The sequence below is a fragment of the Coturnix japonica genome, chromosome 4 (genome assembly GCF_001577835.2).
Source record: "Coturnix japonica isolate 7356 chromosome 4, Coturnix japonica 2.1, whole genome shotgun sequence".
Lineage (NCBI taxonomy): Eukaryota > Metazoa > Chordata > Aves > Galliformes > Phasianidae > Coturnix > Coturnix japonica.
Window position 1 is genome coordinate 10,735,223 of NC_029519.1, and position 20,776 is coordinate 10,755,998.

Genomic DNA, 20,776 nt, shown 5'->3' on the forward strand with positions numbered 1-20,776 from the left:
ATTGTGCTGCTCTCTAGATATGCTCACAAGGAGTGGTCTGGGCTTGTGGCTGTCTGCATTCTTCAGGGGGGTGAAATAAGACAAGCTTTGTTGGCTGTTTTTTTTGTTTTTTTCCAATTATCTCACCATGAAATGATTATGAAATAATGAAGGCTGATTATTTAACTTGAATGCATCCAGAGAGCAACAAAGCTGGTGAAAGGGCTTGAAGACTTGTCCTGCAAGGAGAGTCTGAAGACACCTGGGCAGTCCAGTCAGGAGGCCTTGAGGCACATTACTCTCTGCTTCTTCTTCTGAGAAACGAGGAACGATGCACAAGGTCTTGGTAATCAATGACAGAATGCAAAGAAATGACAGAAAGATGTCTCAGGGAAGTTTCAGACTGGATATGAGGAAATACTGAAATAGGCCCACTAGCAAGGTGGCTGATGCCCCATGACTGTCACTATTCAATAGGCATTTGGCCTTGGGGCCAGTAACAGAAGGATTTAGATCAGGGGAGGCTATAACCTCTCTCAAAGCTTGATTTTACAGCTCTGTACACCACACTACCTTCACCAGCATAACTGATCTGAACATCCTGGGCAGAAAACAGTGATGTTTGGAGAGGGGATGAAATAAAATGGAAGTGTGAAAAGAGCTGCCTTGCAGCTGTCGTTTTCTGTACCTGCATGAGCTGAACGCAGCAACACCTCTGCAGCATCAAACTTCATATGCTTTATTATCAGAGAAAATACACATTTGCATGAAAGTAGTTATAAAAAAAACCCCAAAACCAAAAAACTCTTGACACGGGGAATTCAACACACGAACATTACAAACGTCCATGAGGACCACCATTCCCAAATGCTACTGCATCTCTTCCTCCCTCTGGGCCCTGTATTTCCTCATGCTCTTCTGCAAGCAAGAGCAAAGGACAAATGTTAACAGTAACATTTCTGAGCAATTCACACACCAGTATCATCACATCAGTTTGTGCTGTGATTTCCCCATCCGAATCCTGAAACAGCTGAGGGAACCACAAAATGCTCTGACAGAGCTCCAAGCACTTCCAGAAGAGACTGAGCCTTTAGTCACCACAATACAAATACAATGCTGCTGTGTCCAGCTGCATTTGAAATGCGAAGCTGAAATGTACAGCTTAGAGACAGCACTCAGAGCTGGGCAGCCCACAGACTGGCTACAGGACATAGAAGGGAACCTACAGCTCAGGCAAAACCTTTAGTGAGTGTTTTGGCACTTCTCACGTGGAAGCAAGTTCAGAGGTATTCCCATTTAAGTTAAAGGATAGAAAGTCTGAGAACTCCTTCCTCCATTATCTGCAGGAATTTCTGCTCCTTAATGCTCCAGCAATAGCAAAAATAGAGGCAGAAACATTCATGGGACATTCAGAAGCTCTGTTGGATCTCAAGTGGTACCTTCCACTGGAGGACACATGGGGCTCTGAAAGACTGACCAACAGGACAGACTGTCCTCTCCTCTTCCCAACCCCAATGGCTGAAGTAGTGATTTAGGACTTGGAAAACCACAAACAAACCAAAGTCAGGCAAAGAATGCCTGAAAAAGCTATTGGGCTTTCCATGTCAAAAGTTCTCAGTCCCTCTTGACCAAGAAGGCCCCTGAGCTCTTCAGGCAACAGTCTCACCTCAAAGGTATCGAGTACGTGTTGGCAAACACCCATCAGGTCGTTCAGCCCTTTGCGGAATGGCTCTACAGCAGGAAGGGACCCTTCAGAAAAGCAGATGCATTAGTGAAATGGGAGGTGGCTGGGGACCTTTCCCTCACCACTGCAAGCCAGCATGGCTGTCCCCGCAATGGGTAGAGGCTCTCACAGGACACACAGCAATATGTGGGCTCCTGCCAGCCTATAACCAACAGCCCAAGCCCAGAGATCAGTGAAGTGCTCTAAGCTATGGCCCAGGAGCAGCACCTACTTACCCTGCAGTTAGTCTCACATTGGCAAAGCCAAAAGGCTGAGCAGCAATTATTTTTACAAAGTTAAAGAGTCAGCAAGCATAAGCAAGCAACTTGCTTCCAGGAACTGACTTCTACATATCTGATGCTCAAGGGATCAGCCCCGTGGGGAAGGAATGTAGTAACAGCATCTCTCTAGGCACCAGACAAAGCTACAGAGCACACAGGACCAGGTGTGTTGGGAGGAATGGGTGACTGCAAGAGGCTCAGTGCTGTCAGTGCTACCTATTGTCAGGGGACAAAATCCTCTTCAGGAGGGAAGTCATTGGGTCAGCACACGGAGCCAGTGGGATGAGGCTTTTCAAGACAGCCTCAGGTCCAAAGCTGCAAAACAGCCGAGTAGTTGAAAGTAAAATGAACTATCTCGTTGCAGTTAGGTGTTTCAGCACAGTTACCAAACACCACACTGACTTAAGGGCAGATCAGCTCTGACAGTGAACAGTGGAGCTATTCTACCCCCAGCACTACAGTTCAGGGCCTGCTGCCAGCCAACTCGGACATCTGGGACCAGGCAAGGCCATGGGATCCTCAGGCCTCATCTGGCAGATGCTACTCAGCCCTACAGCTGGGAAACAGAAGAGCTACAGCACAAAGCTCAGAGCAGCCCAATGAAGCAACAGGGCACAGAAGTTGCAGATGGCTAGCAGAGAAGAGAGAGAAAAGTGCTTTTCTTTGTTTGAACAACCTATGGCTGAAACCTGACACAAGCAAGGTGAACCCCACAGAAATAGCCCAGACACAAAGGGAACATGCACATCCATACCTCTGGTCTGAATGCGGAAGTTGATCTTGCTTTCAGATGGGTGCGTGATGCAGTAGCCACAAAATTCCACATCAGGGCTGTGGTGGGGAGAGAGAGAAAAAGAGCAGTGGAAGCTCAGACCAGAATTCCAGACCATCTCAGACCTGCTGGGGCTCAGGATTCTTCTGCAATCATCAAGGGGCTCCCAGGAGGGATATGCTGAAGGGAAACAGCCTGAATAACTTTATTCACGTTCTCCACCTTTGAACTGCAGCTTTGCAAAGGTACGATATGTCTGGCAAGCTCCTGGCACCACCAACTGTCCAGTGGCAGGCCAGAGAAACTACAACATTCTCTGCATTTCAGACACAAAATTTCTTCCACAATTAACCACGAAGGAGCAGTAAGGACTAGCTGTTACCTAAGAGATGGAAAGCTGGAAGCCAAGAAGGTTAAGACAGCCAACAGACCAGTGATCTCATCAGCCAGCCCCCTCCTATGGCACTCAAGTGGTAGAACAAGGTAGCCCTAGAGATAGTAGCCAAGATCAACTAAAGGTCATCAGGTAAGTCTGCAGGGGGTAAAACAAATCCAGGGTCAGGTCAAAAAGTCAATCCACAGGCCAAGTGAAAGAAACCCAAGTTAAACACAACTGAGTGATCACTAGATAGGCCTATAATGATAAGAAAGGACGGTGACCAGGTCTGTAAAGTCTGTAGCCATGTACAAGCAATACTACTGCTAAGCTAGGAATTAATGCTCCTATCATACAGGCAACAACTGGAAGCTGTGAGCTCAAATGAGGCTCCTGAACCAATGGGCAGGGTATGGAGATTCCTGGACCTGTCAGGCTCCTTAAGGCTTACAAGTGCCCTCTGGGTATTGATAATAAGAAGAAAGAAAAAAGAAAAAAGCAACTGATTTTGGGAACAGAAGTCATAGGTAAGGAATCTTTGATATTATGAGACCCTAACGTATAAGGAGATGAATTCTGATTATGTGTTTCATTCTAACACCCACTGAGGTACGGGTAATAAAGAGACGGCTAGGATAGGAGACAAGTGCTCTCGGCAGCACCAGACACTGTAGGAGCGTTACTTACTTTTTCATGACCATGTATCGGAGGGAGTTGCCAAGCGTGTGGTCTTCATCATGCATGACAAAAGTGACGCAGTTTCCATCTGTCCCATCTGCCTGGACCTGCCACAAATTGAAAGCAAAGAGATGCCATAATGTTTGCTGTGCTAATAAACACCAGGATGCTAGTGAAGAATTGGGCTGATTCTGAGTTACAAGAGGCTGAAAGAACTGTGTGTGTTTCCCTGTACAGGGCCTGCCTCTGGGGGATGCTGTAAGAGTTATTACTAGAAACCTTTAACACTAGCAGTAATCCCCTCATTCTGATGTTTCAGGCACACAAAAAGCATGAAACTAGGCAGTGTTTCCTAAGAATCCCAGTTTGGGATCCCTTCTAAAGCCAGTGAGCCACATAATTAATTGCTCAGCTACCAAAGAGCTGCTGATCCCCTGATATTTCCCCAGGTTCCCTGTGTTCAGCTGCACCTTAGCTCAGGTGTTAGCGTGCATACATGAAAACAAAAAGATGTTTCTGCTGGCTGAGAGCAAATCCTTACAACTGAGGTACACAAGCGGCATCAAAACAACTTGTCCTCCTGCTGCTAGAAGTTCAGAGGCTGCAAACCGAGAGCTTGGGGAGGACTTAACATAGAGTCACTGTAATAAGTGAAGACTAGGAGAGTGGTTAGGCCCTGGAACAGGCTGCCCAGGGAGGTTGTGGATGCTCCGTCCTTGGAGGTGTTCAAGGCCAGGCTGGACGGGGCCCTGGGCAACCTGATCTAGTAAAGGTGTATGTTTGGTGGCCCTGCCAGGCAGGGGGGTTGGAACTACATGATCCTTGAGGTCCCTTCCAACCCGGGTCATTCTGTGACTCTGTAATAGGCCCCTGCAGCCCATTAGCGTGACGTACAGCGCCCCCTAGCGGCTGCTGCGCGCATTGCGGCCGTACAACCAGCGAACACCCCGAGCTGAAGGGCCTGCTCGGCTCACCCAGCCCTTAGTGCTGGCTAGCAGCACTATCAGAGGGATAATATCCCCCCTGTCTCATCTCCATGCCGTCTCCTCATGCCCCGACCCCTCTCCCCGCCGCCCTTTCTGCCCTCACCATCTCCAGCGCGGCCTTCCTCTCGCTGCTCTCCGCCATGCGTGCCGGCCTACAACTCCCATCACACCCCCGCGAGAAACTACAACTCCCAGCAGGCATCAAGGCGATGCGCCGGAAGTGCCTGGCGGTGGGCGGTGGGCTCCGGTCCGCGTTGAGTTCCTGCTATGGAGGCCGCTATGACGGAGTGAGGCCCGGTGAGGAGCCCCCAGCACAGGGTACGGCCGGGAGGGGGCGGGGAGGAACGGTGGGGCAGGGCTGAGCTCCGGCCCGGCTGTGTGAGGCCCTGAGGACGGGCAGAGGACGGTGGGGGGCTGTAGTGGTTGGGTGCTGAGTGGTAAATAGCTGTTCTTGGGGTTACAGGGCTGGTTATAGTGCTGTAGTCGCTGCTTTAGCCCTATTGCCTTCCAGTAGGGCTGGGATTGAAGCGGGGTTATCCTCACCCAGCGCTGTGTTTGCACCGAGGTGTCACAGAATGAGCCGGGTTGGAAGGGACCTCAAGGATCATGTAGTTCCAACCCTAATAAGTCACTAATAAGCTGAATGTTCCAAAAGGGAGCTGAACTACTCAGCACTGCTTGAACTCGGTGCTCCTCAGGCTTCAAACGCCGGTTGAGATAAAGAAATAACACGTAAGAAGCCAGGAATGGGTTAAAGGGAAGCTCCAGCTGCTTTCTGCTCAATTCACCGGGCTTTAAACGATCTTTTTATTGCAGCTTTCAGAATTACAACACCTACCGTTTGTAAGGCGGTAGGAACTTTCACATTGAAAGGCAGTAGTAACGCACTGCCCCTTGTTTTCTATACAGAGCATTCCTGGACGTACAGACAGTCACCTCCTCCATCCCTCTGAGAGCTCAGGCTGTGAATGTGTTGTGTAAGAAGAAGGACTGGCGGTTCCCCTTGGTAAGGGCAGCATTGCTGGGTGATGGAGGCTGGGCACTGTTTCTCTCCCTTGACTTTCTGACTGCATCCAATAGCTTATTGCACACCTTCCATGAGGTCAGAGCAGCTGAGAAGTCGTTTCCATCTCACTGGAAAATAACACATCACCTGCTGTGCTCATGGGCCTCGCTGCTGAAATGTTAAACGTTGCATTGAGGATTGAAGCTGCGTAATTATCATTCTGTAAGATATTACAGGAATTTCTTGCCTTTATGTCAAATGTTAGGAGAGAAAACTCATAAGCAGCAGCTTGCAGCATGACTTGCAATGCTTCAGTAGTCATTGGGATACGAGTGCAACACTCATCTCACCTTTGTACATCTCCACTGTCAGCCTGATGCTTTTGGAGCAGCTTAAGCAGCTCTTTGGGTCTGTGATGTTTTCTGGCTGAGGAATGCAGCCTCCTTCTCTTCTCCTTCCTATTTTGGAGCCCTTCCATGCAATGCCTACCTGGTATCCTTGGGTGTGTTTGATTCCTTCCTTTAGGAAGGTTTAGGTTTAGTTATTTCCAGCCATCTCTATGCTAGGAACCAGTTGAGGCTGTATGAAGGGCCAAAAGAAATTGTATTCTAATGGATTTGATTCCTGACTCTCCTGTAACTTAAGAAAAGCTGTTTTCTGGCATCGCAATGGATTTCTATTAATAACAGAAGTAATGGATAGTTTCTATAGGATTGGTTGTGACACTGGAGAGAAAAATATATGCTCACTGCTAATCTGTTTAAGCAAAACATTGTGCTGAAAGCTGAGGAAACGTGACTTACAAAGCAGGTAGTTACTGACTCCCAAGTCAGGTAGAGAGCTGTGAATTCAGGGGGTTTTGCAACTGCTCCTTTGTATTCGTCCTGTTCATTGAGTGGCTTTGCTGTAAACAGATTTGTTTCTAGATTATTTTTTGTCAGTCACCTGATTGCTCAAGAGGCTTAGCTGTGTTTGTTTGGCCCTGCCTGTGACCTGCTGTTCTTCCACATACCAGCACAGTCTTGGTTCTCTTGTTGAACTGGATGAAGTATTGCAGGTGTCTGTGTATGCTGGTGGGTATCATCAGGCATGGTTACATGAACTCCTCCTGTTTTAGCTAATAGCAGATCACTGTGCTGCTCGCAAATCGTTTGATTTGTGGTAGCTGCCAAAGAGTATTTTCCTAGGAAAATGTTTGTGTTCCTTCTCCACGGCCCTGTCAGAAGGTAACGAGCTGCTGTTCCTTTAATCAGGAGAAACAAAGAACAGCTACATGGCAGTTAATCATTTCTTTTTGCAAGATCAGGATCAGTCGTGTGGCTGCTCTTGTCTCTGATGGGATAAGCACTTAATTGGAGGTATCAAAGGTTTAGTTTTTTCATCCCTGTCTATAAACTCATTAAATATGTTTTGTGGCTTGTCCTCTCTTCTGCTTCAGCATTCTCTGATAGAGGTGGTGGCTCCTGCAGAAAGCTTCCCAAAAGTTACTTATCACTTTGTGCCTTAGCTCTGAGTAATCCCCCTTTCTATTCAGTTCAGTTCTTATCTTACACAAGTAATAGCAAAGCCTCCAAATTTGCAGAGAGGGGGACTTGTGGTCAGTAACTCACTCAGCTTGCATTTAGCTGCAAAATAAGTGAGTCTTGACCTGCTGTCACTTTGTTCCTCTGATTTGTGTGTCTGTAGCAATGTGCTGAGAAGCTTTTGGAGGCCAAGGTCAGCAAAACATTACTGAAATTTGTGGCTACTTGTCATTCTCTGTGTGGCTGAGGCATGAAGAGATGATGTTCTGATCTGGTACCTTCCATCTTTTGTGGCAGGAAATGAGAGATCTCAGTGCTGGGTGTGCCCTCAGGTATTTTGCATTGGTGTTTTTGTGTGTTCAGCACTCTCTAGGCTCTTCTAGGTGCAGTTTTCTGGAGAGAACTTCAGGTTTTCTTTACAGGGGAAGCCCTAAAGCACTCTAGGCAAGATAAGATCCAGCAGGCTGGCTCGGTGATGCTGGAAGGAAATAGTGTGGTTAGGTTTGTCAACGGCTTTGCAAATGACGTGGCTCTCTGCTTGTCATATGATGTGCTTTCCAGTTGAACTTGGTGAAGTAGGGAAGAACTGTGCCAGCATTGCTTTTCTGTATTATGATTGTCTTCAAGAGTTTTAAGAGGATACTGACACCGACTGACCATAATAAGCACCATCTGTTTCTGCCTTCAAAAGTCATCATCTGCAGAGCTTCTTAGATACAAAATAATGACTTATTTAATGTAATGCTGGCAAACTTGATGTTAGAGGGCATTTGTGAGCCTGCAAGTCAACTTAGCTGCAACTGAGGGAGAAAACACAAACCCAGCTGTTTCACCTCTGTCTACAGGCACTCTTAAGTCTTTCTGTCTTGGAGGGGAGATCGATCAGTCAGGCAAACAGCTGTTTTCACACACAGTTCCTTCAGCAGCAGTAAAAAGGGACTGCTGGTATGGACACCCCTCACCCTCTTCCTTCCTAACAATCTTCGTGCGTCAGCTGGGTATAAATCTGGTTTAAATCCCTGAGCCACCTTCAGGTGAGGGTGATGGGAGGGGAAACAGGTGGGGTACAAGTACTTGGATGCAGTGCAGCAAGGACAAAGGAACTGATCTTGGAAAGAACGGTAGGTAAATGCAACAAGTTGTCTTTGTTCTGAAGATGGAATAAATGAGAAACTTGCCATGCAAAGCAGACCAAGGGGCTTTCCCTGTATCTCTGGTAGAATTGATGTGGTATGGGCAAAGGTGCAAATCTCAAGTCAAGAGGAAGTGAAAGAAGCAGACCTGCTTGAGATGATCTGCAGCCCCTCTGCAGTGCTCTGGTGCTTCAGCTGTTGGTCTCTTTGTGGTGCCTGTCAGGAAGATCATCTGCATAGACTTGTCTTATGTAGCATGAGCCTTTCTGTGTGTTCTTCCTTCACCCTTACTGACACAACAAATTCTCAGTTTTTCTAGAAAGCGCTTTGCTGGGTGCCATGCTCTGGAGCTGCGTTCTTTGAAGAGGTTTACTGCTCTGCTTCCTGCTTTTTGTTTGCTTTGCTCTCTTGTCATACTAATCCTTTGCCTTCTGTCCCCATAGATGGTACTGGTTCTGAACTCTCTGGTGATTAGGATAAAGAGTGCAGTAAAATCAAGATCTTGAATCAGTCCACAAGTTCATTTTCTTTCCCTCTCCAGCCTTGAGTTCTTATACCTGCAGGTACCTGTTGCCATCCAAGCCTGAGTCTGTCAAGCAGAACTGTAAGCCCAGTGCAGCAGTGATTGTATCTTAACTTCATGATCTTGTTAACATCCCAGCATTTCTTGGTCCATCTTTTCCCTTAATGCTGTAATCTCTTATGCTTCAGTCCAAATGAAAGCAGACAGATCTTTCAGTGCAGTCACTTCAACACCAGAGGGGTAGAAAGTTTGGCAATAGCCTACATTCAGCCTTTCTGCCTGTAGTCTTTGGATCTTGGAGCTAAATCTGTTGTACCTAATTTCTAGAGAAGTCTCCGAGCTATTTGCTTGCAGTGAAATTGGTGTGTGATCTTTCACACAGTACAAACCAGGCAATATCAGGGTAATCAGATGCAGGGGGAAAATGAGGCATGTTTTTTTTCTTGGTAGGGTCAAAAGTTTTCTCTAAGTAGAAAAGAGGCTTATGGATATACTGAATCAACCAAGCAGATGTCACAGCTGTGGTGTGACATGTGGTTTCGTATGTTCAGTCTTAAGTCTGTCATTAGATTAATGTGATGATACTTGAGCTGATTAAGTGTGTTCTGATAAATAATACAAACCTAATTCTTATGATGTTTTTATTTCCAGATAGTGTGAAGCCATGGCTATTCTCTTTGCTGTTGTGGCGAGGGGCACAACCATCCTTGCCAAACATGCCTGGTGTGGAGGAAACTTCCTGGAGGTGACGGAGCAGATCCTGGCAAAGATACCTTCTGAAAATAACAAACTGACCTATTCACATGGAAAGTGAGTGATGTGTTGCTCTTCTGGGTATCAGAGCAGAGACTTGCTAACACGCACGAGGACAGGAGGAAAGGGATGTAGCAAACTTCAGTTTTTCCTCAGATCATTTGTGTATCCCAATTGCTTGAAAATAAATCTTTCAGGCAGTGTCTTTTAGAGTCATCCTGAGGTACCACAAATGCTGCTGGGGGAGAAGCTTTTATCCCAGGCTTATGCAGATCTCTGACCTTTCCTCAGTAGTGGTTGTTAAAAAAGAACATTTGAATGCAACATCTCGTGGCACTGTGCTTCTGTGTTGCATTTGTGGAATACAGAAGTTAATGCACTGCAAGCTAACAATAGAACTGCAGAGAACGCTGATTTAGCAGCGTTCTGTGCTATTCCAGCTCTCTTTTGAGTTGCATTGTGACTGGATTCTCAGTCAGCGTTGTCCATGCTGTTGTGTTAAAGCCATTTTAGCTGTCTGAAGATCCAAAAGATAACAATTTAGGTAGTCTTCCTGCATCCTTGCAAGCTCTAAGAGACCCCAGGGAAGAACTTTCAGAGGAAACTGCCTGTTCTTTAAAATACTTTGCATACTGAATCATTTTTAGGGCAAAGTCATTTCCTTTTGTTTTACCTTCACCTTGAGTGCTGTTCAGCCACTTACAAAATTGAGCTGCAGGAGTGCCACAGTGTTATTACAGTTGAAAACTTGAATTGTGATAGAGGTTCACTAGTAGGAACACTGACAGGTAATTAATCACTGCATTTATGTTTGCAAAGCATGCTGTGAAGTGGATTGTCTTTTGCTTGGTTTTAAGGACTTAATGAGAATTCAACACTGTAATACTATAAAGTGATGAAAAACATAGCAATAATAGTGGGGTGGTGAAGTCCGTGGCTGCAGCAAATGAGGACAAGCCCAAATACAGCAGTTGTAAACACAGAAACAAAAGAAAAATGCTTTCTTACCTTTGAAGGCCTCAGGTAGGAAGAAATCTCAAGGAAGTTACCATTACCTCCACTGCCAGCCCTTAAATGAGGTCTGGGAAGGGGTGGATCCTGGCTCCATCCCATCTGGTCACTCAGGTACATTGCATGCACCTGAGCTCCCCTGGGTTGGCCCAGTCAGCTTTCTAGCATAATTTGTACTTGGGGTTCTTCTGTCTCTGCCCTTTAGATTCTTCTACCCTGGGGAGACTTAAAGGCAGTGTTGGAATAAGCTTTACTTCTCCCTTCAGGAAAAGGAGCAGCAGCTGTAGATAAGGAGCAGCTTCACACTTAGTTGTAAAGCTTCTGTGTTCTGCCCTTAAGGCTGCACAAGGCAACTGGAAATAACGGCTTGGTTTTACTTTGAGAGGAAGATTTGGCTTCAAACTGGTTTGTACTGTCTTTCAGGTTACTGAGAGTTGCATTTAACAAACATCTGTTTGCTCAGCATCTCTCAAAGCATATTTATGTGAACAAGAGAATGCAACCACGTGCTTTGAGCCTGTTTAGCCTGATTGTTGTTCTCTTAAATTGATTTTCTTATGTGGCTGCTTTTGTTCTGTAGTCCAAAGCAGTGCAACTTAGTGTTCATACAAACATGGCTAAAGAAGCAAGTCAATGTACCGGTGAGGTTCACTGAAGCATTAACTTCCTTGTCACTCCAATCAACTGCAGAACTTCACATGTTCACTGTATGTGGGTGCTCATGTGCAGACAGCAGGGTTGCCCAAGGAGGCTGTGGATGCTCCATCCCTGGATGCATTCAAGGCCAGGCTGAAAGTGGCTATGGGCAGCCTGGTCTGGTGGTTGGTGGCCCTGCACACAGCAGGGGGGTTGAAGCTAAATGAGCATTGTGGTCCTTTTCAACCCAGGCCATTCTATGATTCTGACTGGAATTTGCTCTTCTACTTTTTGCAGCCCGTACATTCACTGCAGGCAGTAGCATCTTCTCCATCATCTCTCTTCTCCTAGCAGAGGATGTCTTGTGGCAGCTTCTAATGACTTGTTGTTTTTCCCCTCTTTGCAGTTATCTATTTCATTACATCTGCCAAGACAGGATTATATACCTCTGCATCACAGATGACGTAAGTATTTTGGTAACAGCTATTGCACATACGGGCTTTTTATGAGTTTTAGCTTCTTCTGTGTGTATGTCAACAAGAAATCAATAATGGGTGCTAATTGCAGATGGTTTTTATTCCATTGGAGCTTATAACTGATGATAGTGAGAACATGGTTCTGAAGCCTAAAGCTCAAATGCATGTGAATAAGTATCTCTAAGGTTAAGTTCCTATTTAAAGCAAAATCATCTCCCTGGCAGGAAAAGATACTAGGCACAGAATGAGATCTACATATGCTTCAGTAATATCTGCTTCCAGCTGATGTCCAGGAATATGTCTGGCATCTGGCTGCTAAAAACCCAGGATAACCAGCCGAGTCCTGTAATGCTCAACATGCCCATCTAAAAATGGGTATTTGTGGGTTTTGGACTGGCTGTGTGCTACATACACTCCATGATCTGACTGGCTCTGGATGTGGTCTGATCATTCTCTCTTAGGACTTTGAACGTTCCAGAGCCTTCAACTTCCTGAATGAAATCAAGAAGAGGTTTCAGACCACGTATGGCTCAAGAGCACAGACAGCCCTTCCCTATGCAATGAACAGCGAGTTCTCGAGTGTCTTAGCTGCACAGCTGGTGAGTTCTGTTGCTAAATGGGATTGCTTTGGCAATCTTCTCCCTGCAGGGTCTTTCTGTTTTTCATTTGTACCTGATGTACCACACTAAGTCTGGATATGAAGGCAGAGGAATTTACTGCTTTTCTGTGTATGTTCTCTACAGCTGAGTTGCCTTACTGCTTCTGGGGTTAATAGTGAGGTGTTCATTATTTGCACTGCAGAGCTGCACTTGAGATTAGATCTTAAAGGTAGCATTTGAAATCTCAAAGCTAGCTCCAGTTGGCTCTCCATTCCAAGATAACTTCACTGTTGTTACAAGCAAGATAAACGGATGCTACTCTTTCAATTGAACTAAACTTCAAAATTTGAGTATCTAGTAATTCCAAACTACCCCTCACTTCTCTCCTTCTTACTTCATGGATATCCGTGGCCACACCGCTGGGGTGTGGTAGGGTATTTGTTTACGGTGCTGTTTCATTTTCATGAGGCCAGAACACTGAGCTTGGGTTACGGGCAGGTTCTGTGTACAGAATCACTTGGGAATGGAAGTCCTTGCTGCATCCACACAGACAGTAGCTTTAAAAAAAAGAAGAGGATAGAGTGTTTAGAATCTTCTGTTTAAAATTCATCACATTTTTTAAGAGTCCTTAATTGACAACAATTTCATAACTCAAGTGGTGCTATTTTTTGAGACCTGCCTTAAATTAAAAGGAAGATGGCCTTGGAACCTTGGTTTTCAGAGCTTGTTTGCAGACTGTATCTGGGACAGCTACAGCTGGCACTGTACACAAGATGTGTAGGAGGCTCTCAGTCTGCTTTGCTGTGGCCGATGAGTGCGTAAGCACTGAGGCTGCTGCCCTCAAAGCTTTCCTTTTTTCCTATTCATCTACTAAAGATGCCAGGTTTGGATGCAGGAGGGAAGGTCCTTTGGCCACCTGGCAGCACAACTGGTGTAAGGGCAGAAACTAAGAAAACTTCTAATGCTCACCAGCATTAACAGCTGTGTTTTGGGGTGCAGGGCGGAGCTGGGGGAAGGTGAAGGGAGGGTGCGCGCTTGTGCTGTTGCTTCCTGAAGGTTGTACTGGATGTTGTGAAAGGAATCAATTGTGCTGGTATCCTCGATAGTGAACGGAGATGATTCATAGCTTGTGAGGTTGCACATACTTCACTGCAAAAACTGTTCTTCAACTTATGCTGTAGGCAGAAAGCAGTGAATAATAAAGCCAGCATGTCTTCAGAAAAGCTCAGTGGATCGTGCATAATAAATTAGATTCAGTCTCATCACAGATAGGAAGTTGGCTTTTTCCTCTACCAGCCCTTGATGTGTGGAGACTGAAACTACACAAAGTGATGATTCATCAGAATGTAAGCAGTTTTTGGCTGGAATCAGCTTAATGCTCTGCCTTATCAGAAGAGCCAGGCAGTTTTCAGAGCCCTGGTGGTGTTATTCCTCTAAAAATCCCAGCATTTCCATTTCTCTAAAGCATAAAGTAGAGCTGCTTACTTTAGCTTTTGCATATCGATGAAATCCAGGCATCTAATAATTCTTAACAGAAGTTAAACGATGGCAGAAAGCTGCTCCTCCAGCTTCTGAAGATTAGAGCCCTAACGATCAAATGCTTCGTGTAGTGGGAGAACAGGATTGTTATCAAGGTGGTTACAGATGTAACTGAAGGAGTTTAACTGGTGTGATGCTGAGTGTAGAGATCATGTGGCAGTTCAGAGATTGTGCTGTTACTTAAGCACATCACCCAGATAACACTGAAAAGGGAGGCTTTGCTTCCAGTAGAACCAGTGACCAGCTCAGGTATTGTGCCAGTTCTGCAGCTTCTCCTAAAACCAAATGAATTTGTTTTGCATTTTTTTAAAGGAACTGTTACTTCCAGTGCTATATCCATCAATTATGACATGAGTATGTGAATGCTGTTAGAGCACTATGCTTTTGCTTCCCATGTGGTCAGAAATTTATGCAAAGTGAACGCTTATTTAGGAGAAGATTGGGGTTTAAGAAGCCATGTGGGTTGTAACAAAGTACAGCAGAGACAATCTAGTCCTGGACACTGCTGTCAGCAAGTCTGTTTGGATGGCTTCTTTTTAGGAGGTGATTTGTGAAGCCCTCAGGTACAAGTGTGGTGGCTACAAGTTTAAAGCAAGACAAAAGTTCATCCGTGAGTTTTGTGAGAGAGACTTGTTCCTTGGGGGTGGTGATGCAGGGAGCAGGACAGTTGGAGCTGTGGCTGGTGATGCTTGACTTCATAGGACCTCTGAAGATAGCAGACTTAGTCCCAGAATAGCAGAACTGAGTTACACGATACTGACTTCACCTCAATTCCCCTCCTTTGATTCTGAAACCATTGTGAGACTCCTTTTAATCCGGGGATGCTGGTTAGCATTTCTCCCACCTACCAGCCTGAGTCAGATAGTCAGATCACAGGTTCACTTGTGATCCCAAAAGCTGCTTATGTCTTTACAGGAAGAGTAACTCAGACTGACCATCTTAAACGCCTCATGTGATTCTTCCATTTTGCAGTCCCTCTTCGCCCTTGCTGGACACCCTTCACCCTTGATGCTCACTTATAGATACAGACACATTCTGTGTATGCCCTCTGCTCTGCTTAGTATGGAACAGGAGATTCCCTTTTTGTGTGAAGTGCTACGTTGAGGATCCTTGTTCTCACTGACTGTTCATTTGTTACAGAAATACCACTCGGAGAGCAAGGGCACTGACCAGGTAGCAGAGACACAAGCCCAAGTCGATGAACTTAAAGGAATCATGGTTCGAAACATAGGTATCTTGCTTGTTCTTGTGCCACGCATGCAGCATTCCATTTAGCCAGAATGGTGGGCCTGCAGGGAGAGATACTGAGAGTGGAGCTGGTGGTGGGCTGTCCTCTCCTGACAGAACCGATGATGGTTAAAGGGGCTGGGGAGCTCTGAGTTTGCAGTCCATTGTGTTGGATGTGGTGGGAGCACAGCTTGGTGGGAACTTGTACAGCTTGCACTGAGGTGCAGCGTGCTCTGGGTTTTGTCCCTGCCACTGCTGCCTTCCTGCAGCTGCTATGAGGAAATTGCTTCTCAGCATTTTGTCCAGTCCTTTGCTCAGGACAAATCTGATGGCAAAATAAAGACCTAGATCTGGAACTGACTGAAATTGAGTTGATTTAGTCCCCAAATTTGAGATTGCTCCTTAAGTGCCACTGCTTCGTAATCTCAGAAAGGCTGAGGGCTACTTATTGTCTCAGAAACCACTGCCAGGAGCTCGTTGTGGCTTCCAGCTGAGCTTTGGGTATTAGAAGCAGCTTTTCACACTGGGATTCTACTTACAGACTGTGATTTTTCTTTCTCCAGACCTCGTGGCACAGAGAGGAGAGAAGCTGGAGCTGCTGATCGATAAAACAGAGAATCTCGTGGATTCCGTAAGTTTGGGGAAGAACTTTAAAATGGGGATTTGATGGTCCTGCAGCTGTTGTGCTTATTAAAGAGCAGGGGAGGCAAACAGCAGCATCTAAAGCAACTTTTAAACAGACAATAAAGCAACTCAGAGTAAACATTTCCTTGTGGTAGAAACAAGTCCTGTCTTACTGCCCTCCTCTGTATGGCTGTTAGCCAGCTACATGCAGCTCCTTAACAAGATGAAGGGGTAAAGTAAGTGAGAAATGACTAAGTTGTCACATTGAATGTAACTGTAAAGCATATGCTGTCTAGACAAGTGGCCTGCATATAGTTGGGAAGCTTTCCTGACTATCCCTGGAAATCCCTAGACCTGATTCAACATCTTCAGGGTCCTTGCTTGGGGCCTAATTCCTTTGCTGCCCTCAGATTCACTCTTCAACCCTATAGAGTTCCTGTGTGTCCCGTATGGGATCTTGTGGATATGTAGACATCTCAGAGCTGGCAGAAATGTTGTCATGCTTTAGAGAAATGAGATAGGGATGCTTGCAGTTGCCCAGCTGGGAATACTGTCTTCCTGCACTGAGGTGAACCTTATTACTTCTTCAGGTGGTGGCAGTAAGCGGTCTAAGCTCAGGTAATGCCTCAGACAAAAGGACTGGAATTCCTTCTTCAGTTAGTCTGAAGTCACGTGTGCTCACTGTGAATGTTTGTTGTTGGAAACAATTCAGAGAATGAATGATTGGAATGTGGTGCCAGTTTGAATGTTTTACAGCTCAGTGGTGAGAGAGTCCTTGGAAATTCAGGGTTGAAGTTTTCAAGAGCAGTGAAGTGAACCAGTTTATCGCTCCCACATGAGTCTTCACTACCAGACCAGTGTACATAAACCAAAGTGCATTGGATTCTTTCCAGCAGCAGCAAGGGCTTCCTTTTGGCAGGGAGGTCTGAAGAAGCCTGTACTCAGAGCAGTCCTGTCCTCTGGAGAACTGGGCTGGGCTGGGGGATGTTGCTGCAGTGTCTGCACCAGGACAGTTATCAGTAGCCAATAATCTGTTTCCATACCTAGAAACTGCACAGTTGAGTGAGAGAAATGTTTCCAAAGTTCAGATGGTAACTTAGCATGGAAATCAGCGTTGAGCCAAAGTTACATTAATAGGGATGCACTTCTGCTTCATGTGGCCTCACTTCAAAAGTCTCACTTGAAAATAACCAGCAGGGTGTGCTGCTGAGTTGGCTCAGTCTGGACGCTGCAGCCTTTCTCTGTGCAGGCATCTCTTTGTATGAGCTGCTCAGGGAAAGTGTTTGGGGAAGGGGTAAGTGGAGGGGAGAGTTGTGCTAATGTGCTGGTTCTGGATTCAGTATTACTTCTGATATTTGGATTTTATTAATCTTGCCCTTAAAGTAGCATAGGAGATCACTTTTCTTTGATGCCAAGTTAGCTTTGCATTATTGTAACTGCAGGAGTTAAATGGATCTGGAGGAGATAACTGCAGCTGCTTGGCTTATTAGGGAAGTAGGGTGGTATGGGTATGTGCCTCTTCATCTGGCTTCTTGGGATGCAGCTTTCCCTGCAGTAGATCACGGAATAAAACAGCTGTTTTACTTTCTCTTCTAGTCAGTTACTTTCAAAACTACCAGCAGGAACCTTGCTAGAGCCATGTGTATGAAGAACCTCAAGCTTACCATCATTATCATCATTGTATCAATTGTAAGTATGGAGCATAATAACCTTCAGCTCTTATGCCCAGCTTAACTACTGGAAGATGCTAATAGTGTATTGCTGTCATCAGACTCGCACTAACTCATTCTTGTTAAGGTCTTAGCTCTAAAACAAGAGTTTTTAAGGTCTTTTGTGAGGTATGAAGAAAGGAGCATCGTGCCAGGCAGTTTTTCTTGTCAAGGTGATAGCAAAAGTTTTCTTGATGATTTTGTCTAGCTCACAAATGCTTTCTGTAGACAGCTGCCTTGCTAACTCCTTAGAAGTTAAGGCATTGAGCTTATAGCTCTTCTACCTGCATTGGCTTTCTAGGCCTTATTCCTTCTGGTATTTGTTACTTACCTTGGAATGGTCATACCTCCAGCCTCTAATGAATATGAACAGCACTAACATGAGGATGCTGAAGTACTTTATCACCACTGAAGCCTTTGCTGGAGGAAAATTCTCATCCTGTGTTGCTGGATGGACATGGAGAAAGATTTAGGGTGTTTATAACCTGTGGTTCTCAGACTTGTGTTTTGATAGCAGGCCATGTCACCAGTTGACTTCTGAAGGACAGAATTCTCCATTGAAACTTGTTTTCTTTCCCCAGGTTATCATCTATATCATCGTTTCTGCTGCCTGCGGTGGGCTTGCATGGCCAAGCTGTGTGCAGAAGTAACCAGAGACAGCTGGTGCTGGTCAGTTGGAGATGAGAATCACAGCAGTGTGAAGAAGCAACCTACAGAATAACTCTTAATCTTTCACTACTGACACCTTCTCATTCTTCATCCCTCCAGGACTTCAGACTTTTTGCCTTATCACCCCAAACAGGCCCAGCCGGTCGCTGCTTCCGTGCAGCTGTAACCTCAAGAATGGGCTGTTTTAAATTACTTGAAGGGATTTTTTTGTTTTCTGTCCCACCTACAACCTTCTCAGCAAGCTGGTACCGCCAGCTCTGGAGGGTACGCGCATGCTTGTCCATGTGTCCATGCAGCTTTGCACTTTTATGTGAGTGTGCAAGTGGAGAACAGCTCTGCTAGCAACTGTCCTACCCATGAGGATGACACTGGAGGATAGTTTGGGGTGGGCTGAGCCAAACTAATGGAAGAGACACAAGATGGGTGTGAGTATTTCCATTCTCCACAGACCATGGAGATCAGGTGCCCCTCCCTGCACATCTGGCCTCTTGTAGTGGCTCAACATGTAGGGGTTGCAAGTGCAATATTGGTGGTAATAAAAAGAACGGCTTTGGGGCTGGGGCTTTATGCACTGTAAGATGTAGGCGTTGCTTCTGTATGAAATCTCCCTTTTCATGGTGGTCTTTCAGCAGTTGGTAGGAGGGTGATAGGTCACCTCAGCATTTCCAAACGGCCTCCTCTTGACCATCATTTCTTTCTCCTTCCTCCCCTTTAATCTGTGGCTAAAACAATACAGTAAAGGAGATGGTTCTGTATAGTTAAGGTTGCAGTAATGCTTATCCTTTGTCATGTTATTTCTCCTGTTCTTCTGAGGGTGGACTAAAACGAGTACTAACATTACCACTTGATAAAGTGAAAATGGGAGCCGATCGAGGCTGATGTTATTAATCAGACTTGAGAAGGTGTCATATATTGGCTGCTTGTGCTTTTACTCTGAAGGTTTGTGCTAAAATGAGGACAGAAGGTTGAAGTTAAATAGGTTGTTACTTTCTCTATAGTCTGAAGCAGAAAATGCTGGGGGGAAAAAGAAACAACACAAAAAACAACACAAAAACTCCAAGGCTTATTATCAACTCTGGTATATAGGTATATATAGGGCCTACTGTGCCTGGTGCTAGAAGCTGCAATTACCATGTTTCTGTCCCATCAGGCCACCCTCAGGAAGGGGCTGCACAGCAAGAGTGTAGGGCAGCACAGTGGCTGGAAGTGCCAGCAGACTGGGAACAGCTGAAATCTGGTACAAGTGTCAGATGGTCTGATAAGGAATCTGCACCCCACCACTTGGGGAAGCGACTTCTGATGGTGAGTGAAAGCTGTGCAGGTACAGGAAACAGGTTCAATTTGGTGATTAAACTCCAGCACTTGGTGCCATGGGTTCCCTGAGTCGTGCAACACAGGCTTACTGGGCAGGGTGGTGACATTCAGCGGCTGCTCCTTCATATGACTTTTCTGGTGTGTTACACTGTCCAGCAGCTGTCAGATAAAGTTTTCCCATAAGCTTGCATGGTTATTTGGATGTGACTTGGAGGCTTAAAACCAATGGTAATTAAACCTTGATATCCAGAAAGGGCCAACTGATCAGCACTGCAGTCTGCTTGTACCCTGTGTTAATCCACTGTAAGGCAGAGAAAGACTCTGTCCTACCTGGAAGTGGATGTGAAGGAGAGCCCTTCTCCTCCTCCTGATCTTTACAACCACCTACAGCTCAGTGTACAATTGTGCATGTTTTAGGGACTGTTGATGTTACCGTGTTAATTTCTATGATTTGTTGTCTTATGTACAAACACTTTTTAACGAAGACTTCCTCTCCTTTTAAAGGATGCACTGAGGCGTTAGTGTACAAACAAGGTTAACCTGGTTTAAATAAAGTTACTGTACAGAAAGGAGACCTGCTTAGTGGTGTGAAAGGCCGTCTGGCAGCGGACAGAGCTGTGTTTAAAAACAGAAGTTAAACAGAGTTTGGTAGCTTTTCATCTACCTCGGGAATGTTAAATAGACGTTGTAGTGTTAGGTGTTGGAAATAGGCTCATGCATCAGTATGAAGGAGTTAGATTTCCACTTCAACTCGCAGAAACTGTTTGAGTTCAGGTGATAGTTATCATGGCTCAAGGTAAAGAAACTGCAGCTTAATGCAGTCTGCTAAGGCTTGGAGATGATACAGCATGTCAAAATCTGAAGGAAAAGCACCTGGCATGAGCATGGCTTAGGGAATGAAGGGATTTATCCTGAATTAACATCAGTTTGGTAGCACTTGCAGAGCTGAGCATTCTGTGTGGACCAAAAGCAGAGCGCTGTCCTTCCTCAGAACAGAGCCATCCTCAAGTGCTTGTCACTATCAGGCTAATATTTAAAACGCCCCTGACTCTGAGCAGAAGCTCAGAGTCTCAAAATGAGACCCTGCTTAACTTTCCTGCTTGCTTCTGTATCAGCCTCAGGTCTGTCTAGAAACGCCTACAGCAGCAGTTTTGTATGTACATCTGTCTTGCAGTTCTCACAGAACCAATATCACGTACCTGGTAAGTTTTAACTAGAATATGATGTTGATATATTTAC

The 20,776-nt window shown here is 45.5% G+C and overlaps 2 protein-coding genes across 3 annotated transcripts; one reads left to right on the top strand and one right to left on the bottom strand.

Moving 5' to 3' along the window:
* Window positions 1–695: 695 nt before the first annotated feature.
* On the bottom strand, window positions 696–5,015 carry LOC107312833 (DNA-directed RNA polymerases I and III subunit RPAC2-like). Its single transcript, XM_015860608.2, has 5 exons — window positions 4,899–5,015; window positions 3,819–3,916; window positions 2,738–2,814; window positions 1,646–1,728; window positions 696–897 (listed from the first exon to the last, which is right to left on the bottom strand). Exons 1-5 carry the CDS (start codon window positions 4,995–4,997, stop codon window positions 850–852), a joined length of 405 nt encoding a protein of 134 aa, XP_015716094.1. The 5' UTR covers window positions 4,998–5,015; the 3' UTR covers window positions 696–849.
* On the top strand, window positions 5,000–20,109 carry VAMP7 (vesicle associated membrane protein 7). Of its 2 annotated transcripts, none has more exons than XM_015860606.1 (9): window positions 5,000–5,113; window positions 5,705–5,801; window positions 9,632–9,790; window positions 11,787–11,844; window positions 12,318–12,455; window positions 15,135–15,225; window positions 15,785–15,852; window positions 17,442–17,534; window positions 18,136–20,109. In XM_015860606.1, the coding sequence occupies exons 3-9, from the start codon at window positions 9,645–9,647 to the stop codon at window positions 18,202–18,204; spliced, it is 663 nt and encodes a 220-aa protein (XP_015716092.1). In that variant the 5' UTR covers window positions 5,000–5,113; window positions 5,705–5,801; window positions 9,632–9,644; the 3' UTR covers window positions 18,205–20,109. The 2 variants fall into 2 exon arrangements, with proteins under 2 accessions (XP_015716092.1, XP_015716093.1); XM_015860607.1 differs by having other exon boundaries at window positions 5,003–5,092.
* The last annotated feature ends 667 nt before the right edge of the window (window positions 20,110–20,776 follow it).

What these genes read in the sequence shown, in the direction of transcription:
- LOC107312833 (XM_015860608.2), bottom strand. Translation starts at nt 4,997, where the DNA reads ATGCCTGCTGGGAGTTGTAGTTTCTCGCGGGGGTGTGATGGGAGTTGT. An exon ending in CGATACATGGTCATGAAAAA is followed by an intron (nt 2,815 to 3,818) that starts GTAAGTAACGCT and finishes TCCCCACCACAG; the next exon opens with CCCTGATGTGGAATTTTGTG. An exon ending in ACGTACTCGATACCTTTGAG is followed by an intron (nt 898 to 1,645) that starts GTGAGACTGTTG and finishes TCTTGCTTGCAG; the next exon opens with AAGAGCATGAGGAAATACAG.
- VAMP7 (XM_015860606.1), top strand. Translation starts at nt 9,645, where the DNA reads ATGGCTATTCTCTTTGCTGTTGTGGCGAGGGGCACAACCATCCTTGCC. An exon ending in CTGACCTATTCACATGGAAA is followed by an intron (nt 9,791 to 11,786) that starts GTGAGTGATGTG and finishes CCCTCTTTGCAG; the next exon opens with TTATCTATTTCATTACATCT. An exon ending in AATCATGGTTCGAAACATAG is followed by an intron (nt 15,226 to 15,784) that starts GTATCTTGCTTG and finishes TTCTTTCTCCAG; the next exon opens with ACCTCGTGGCACAGAGAGGA.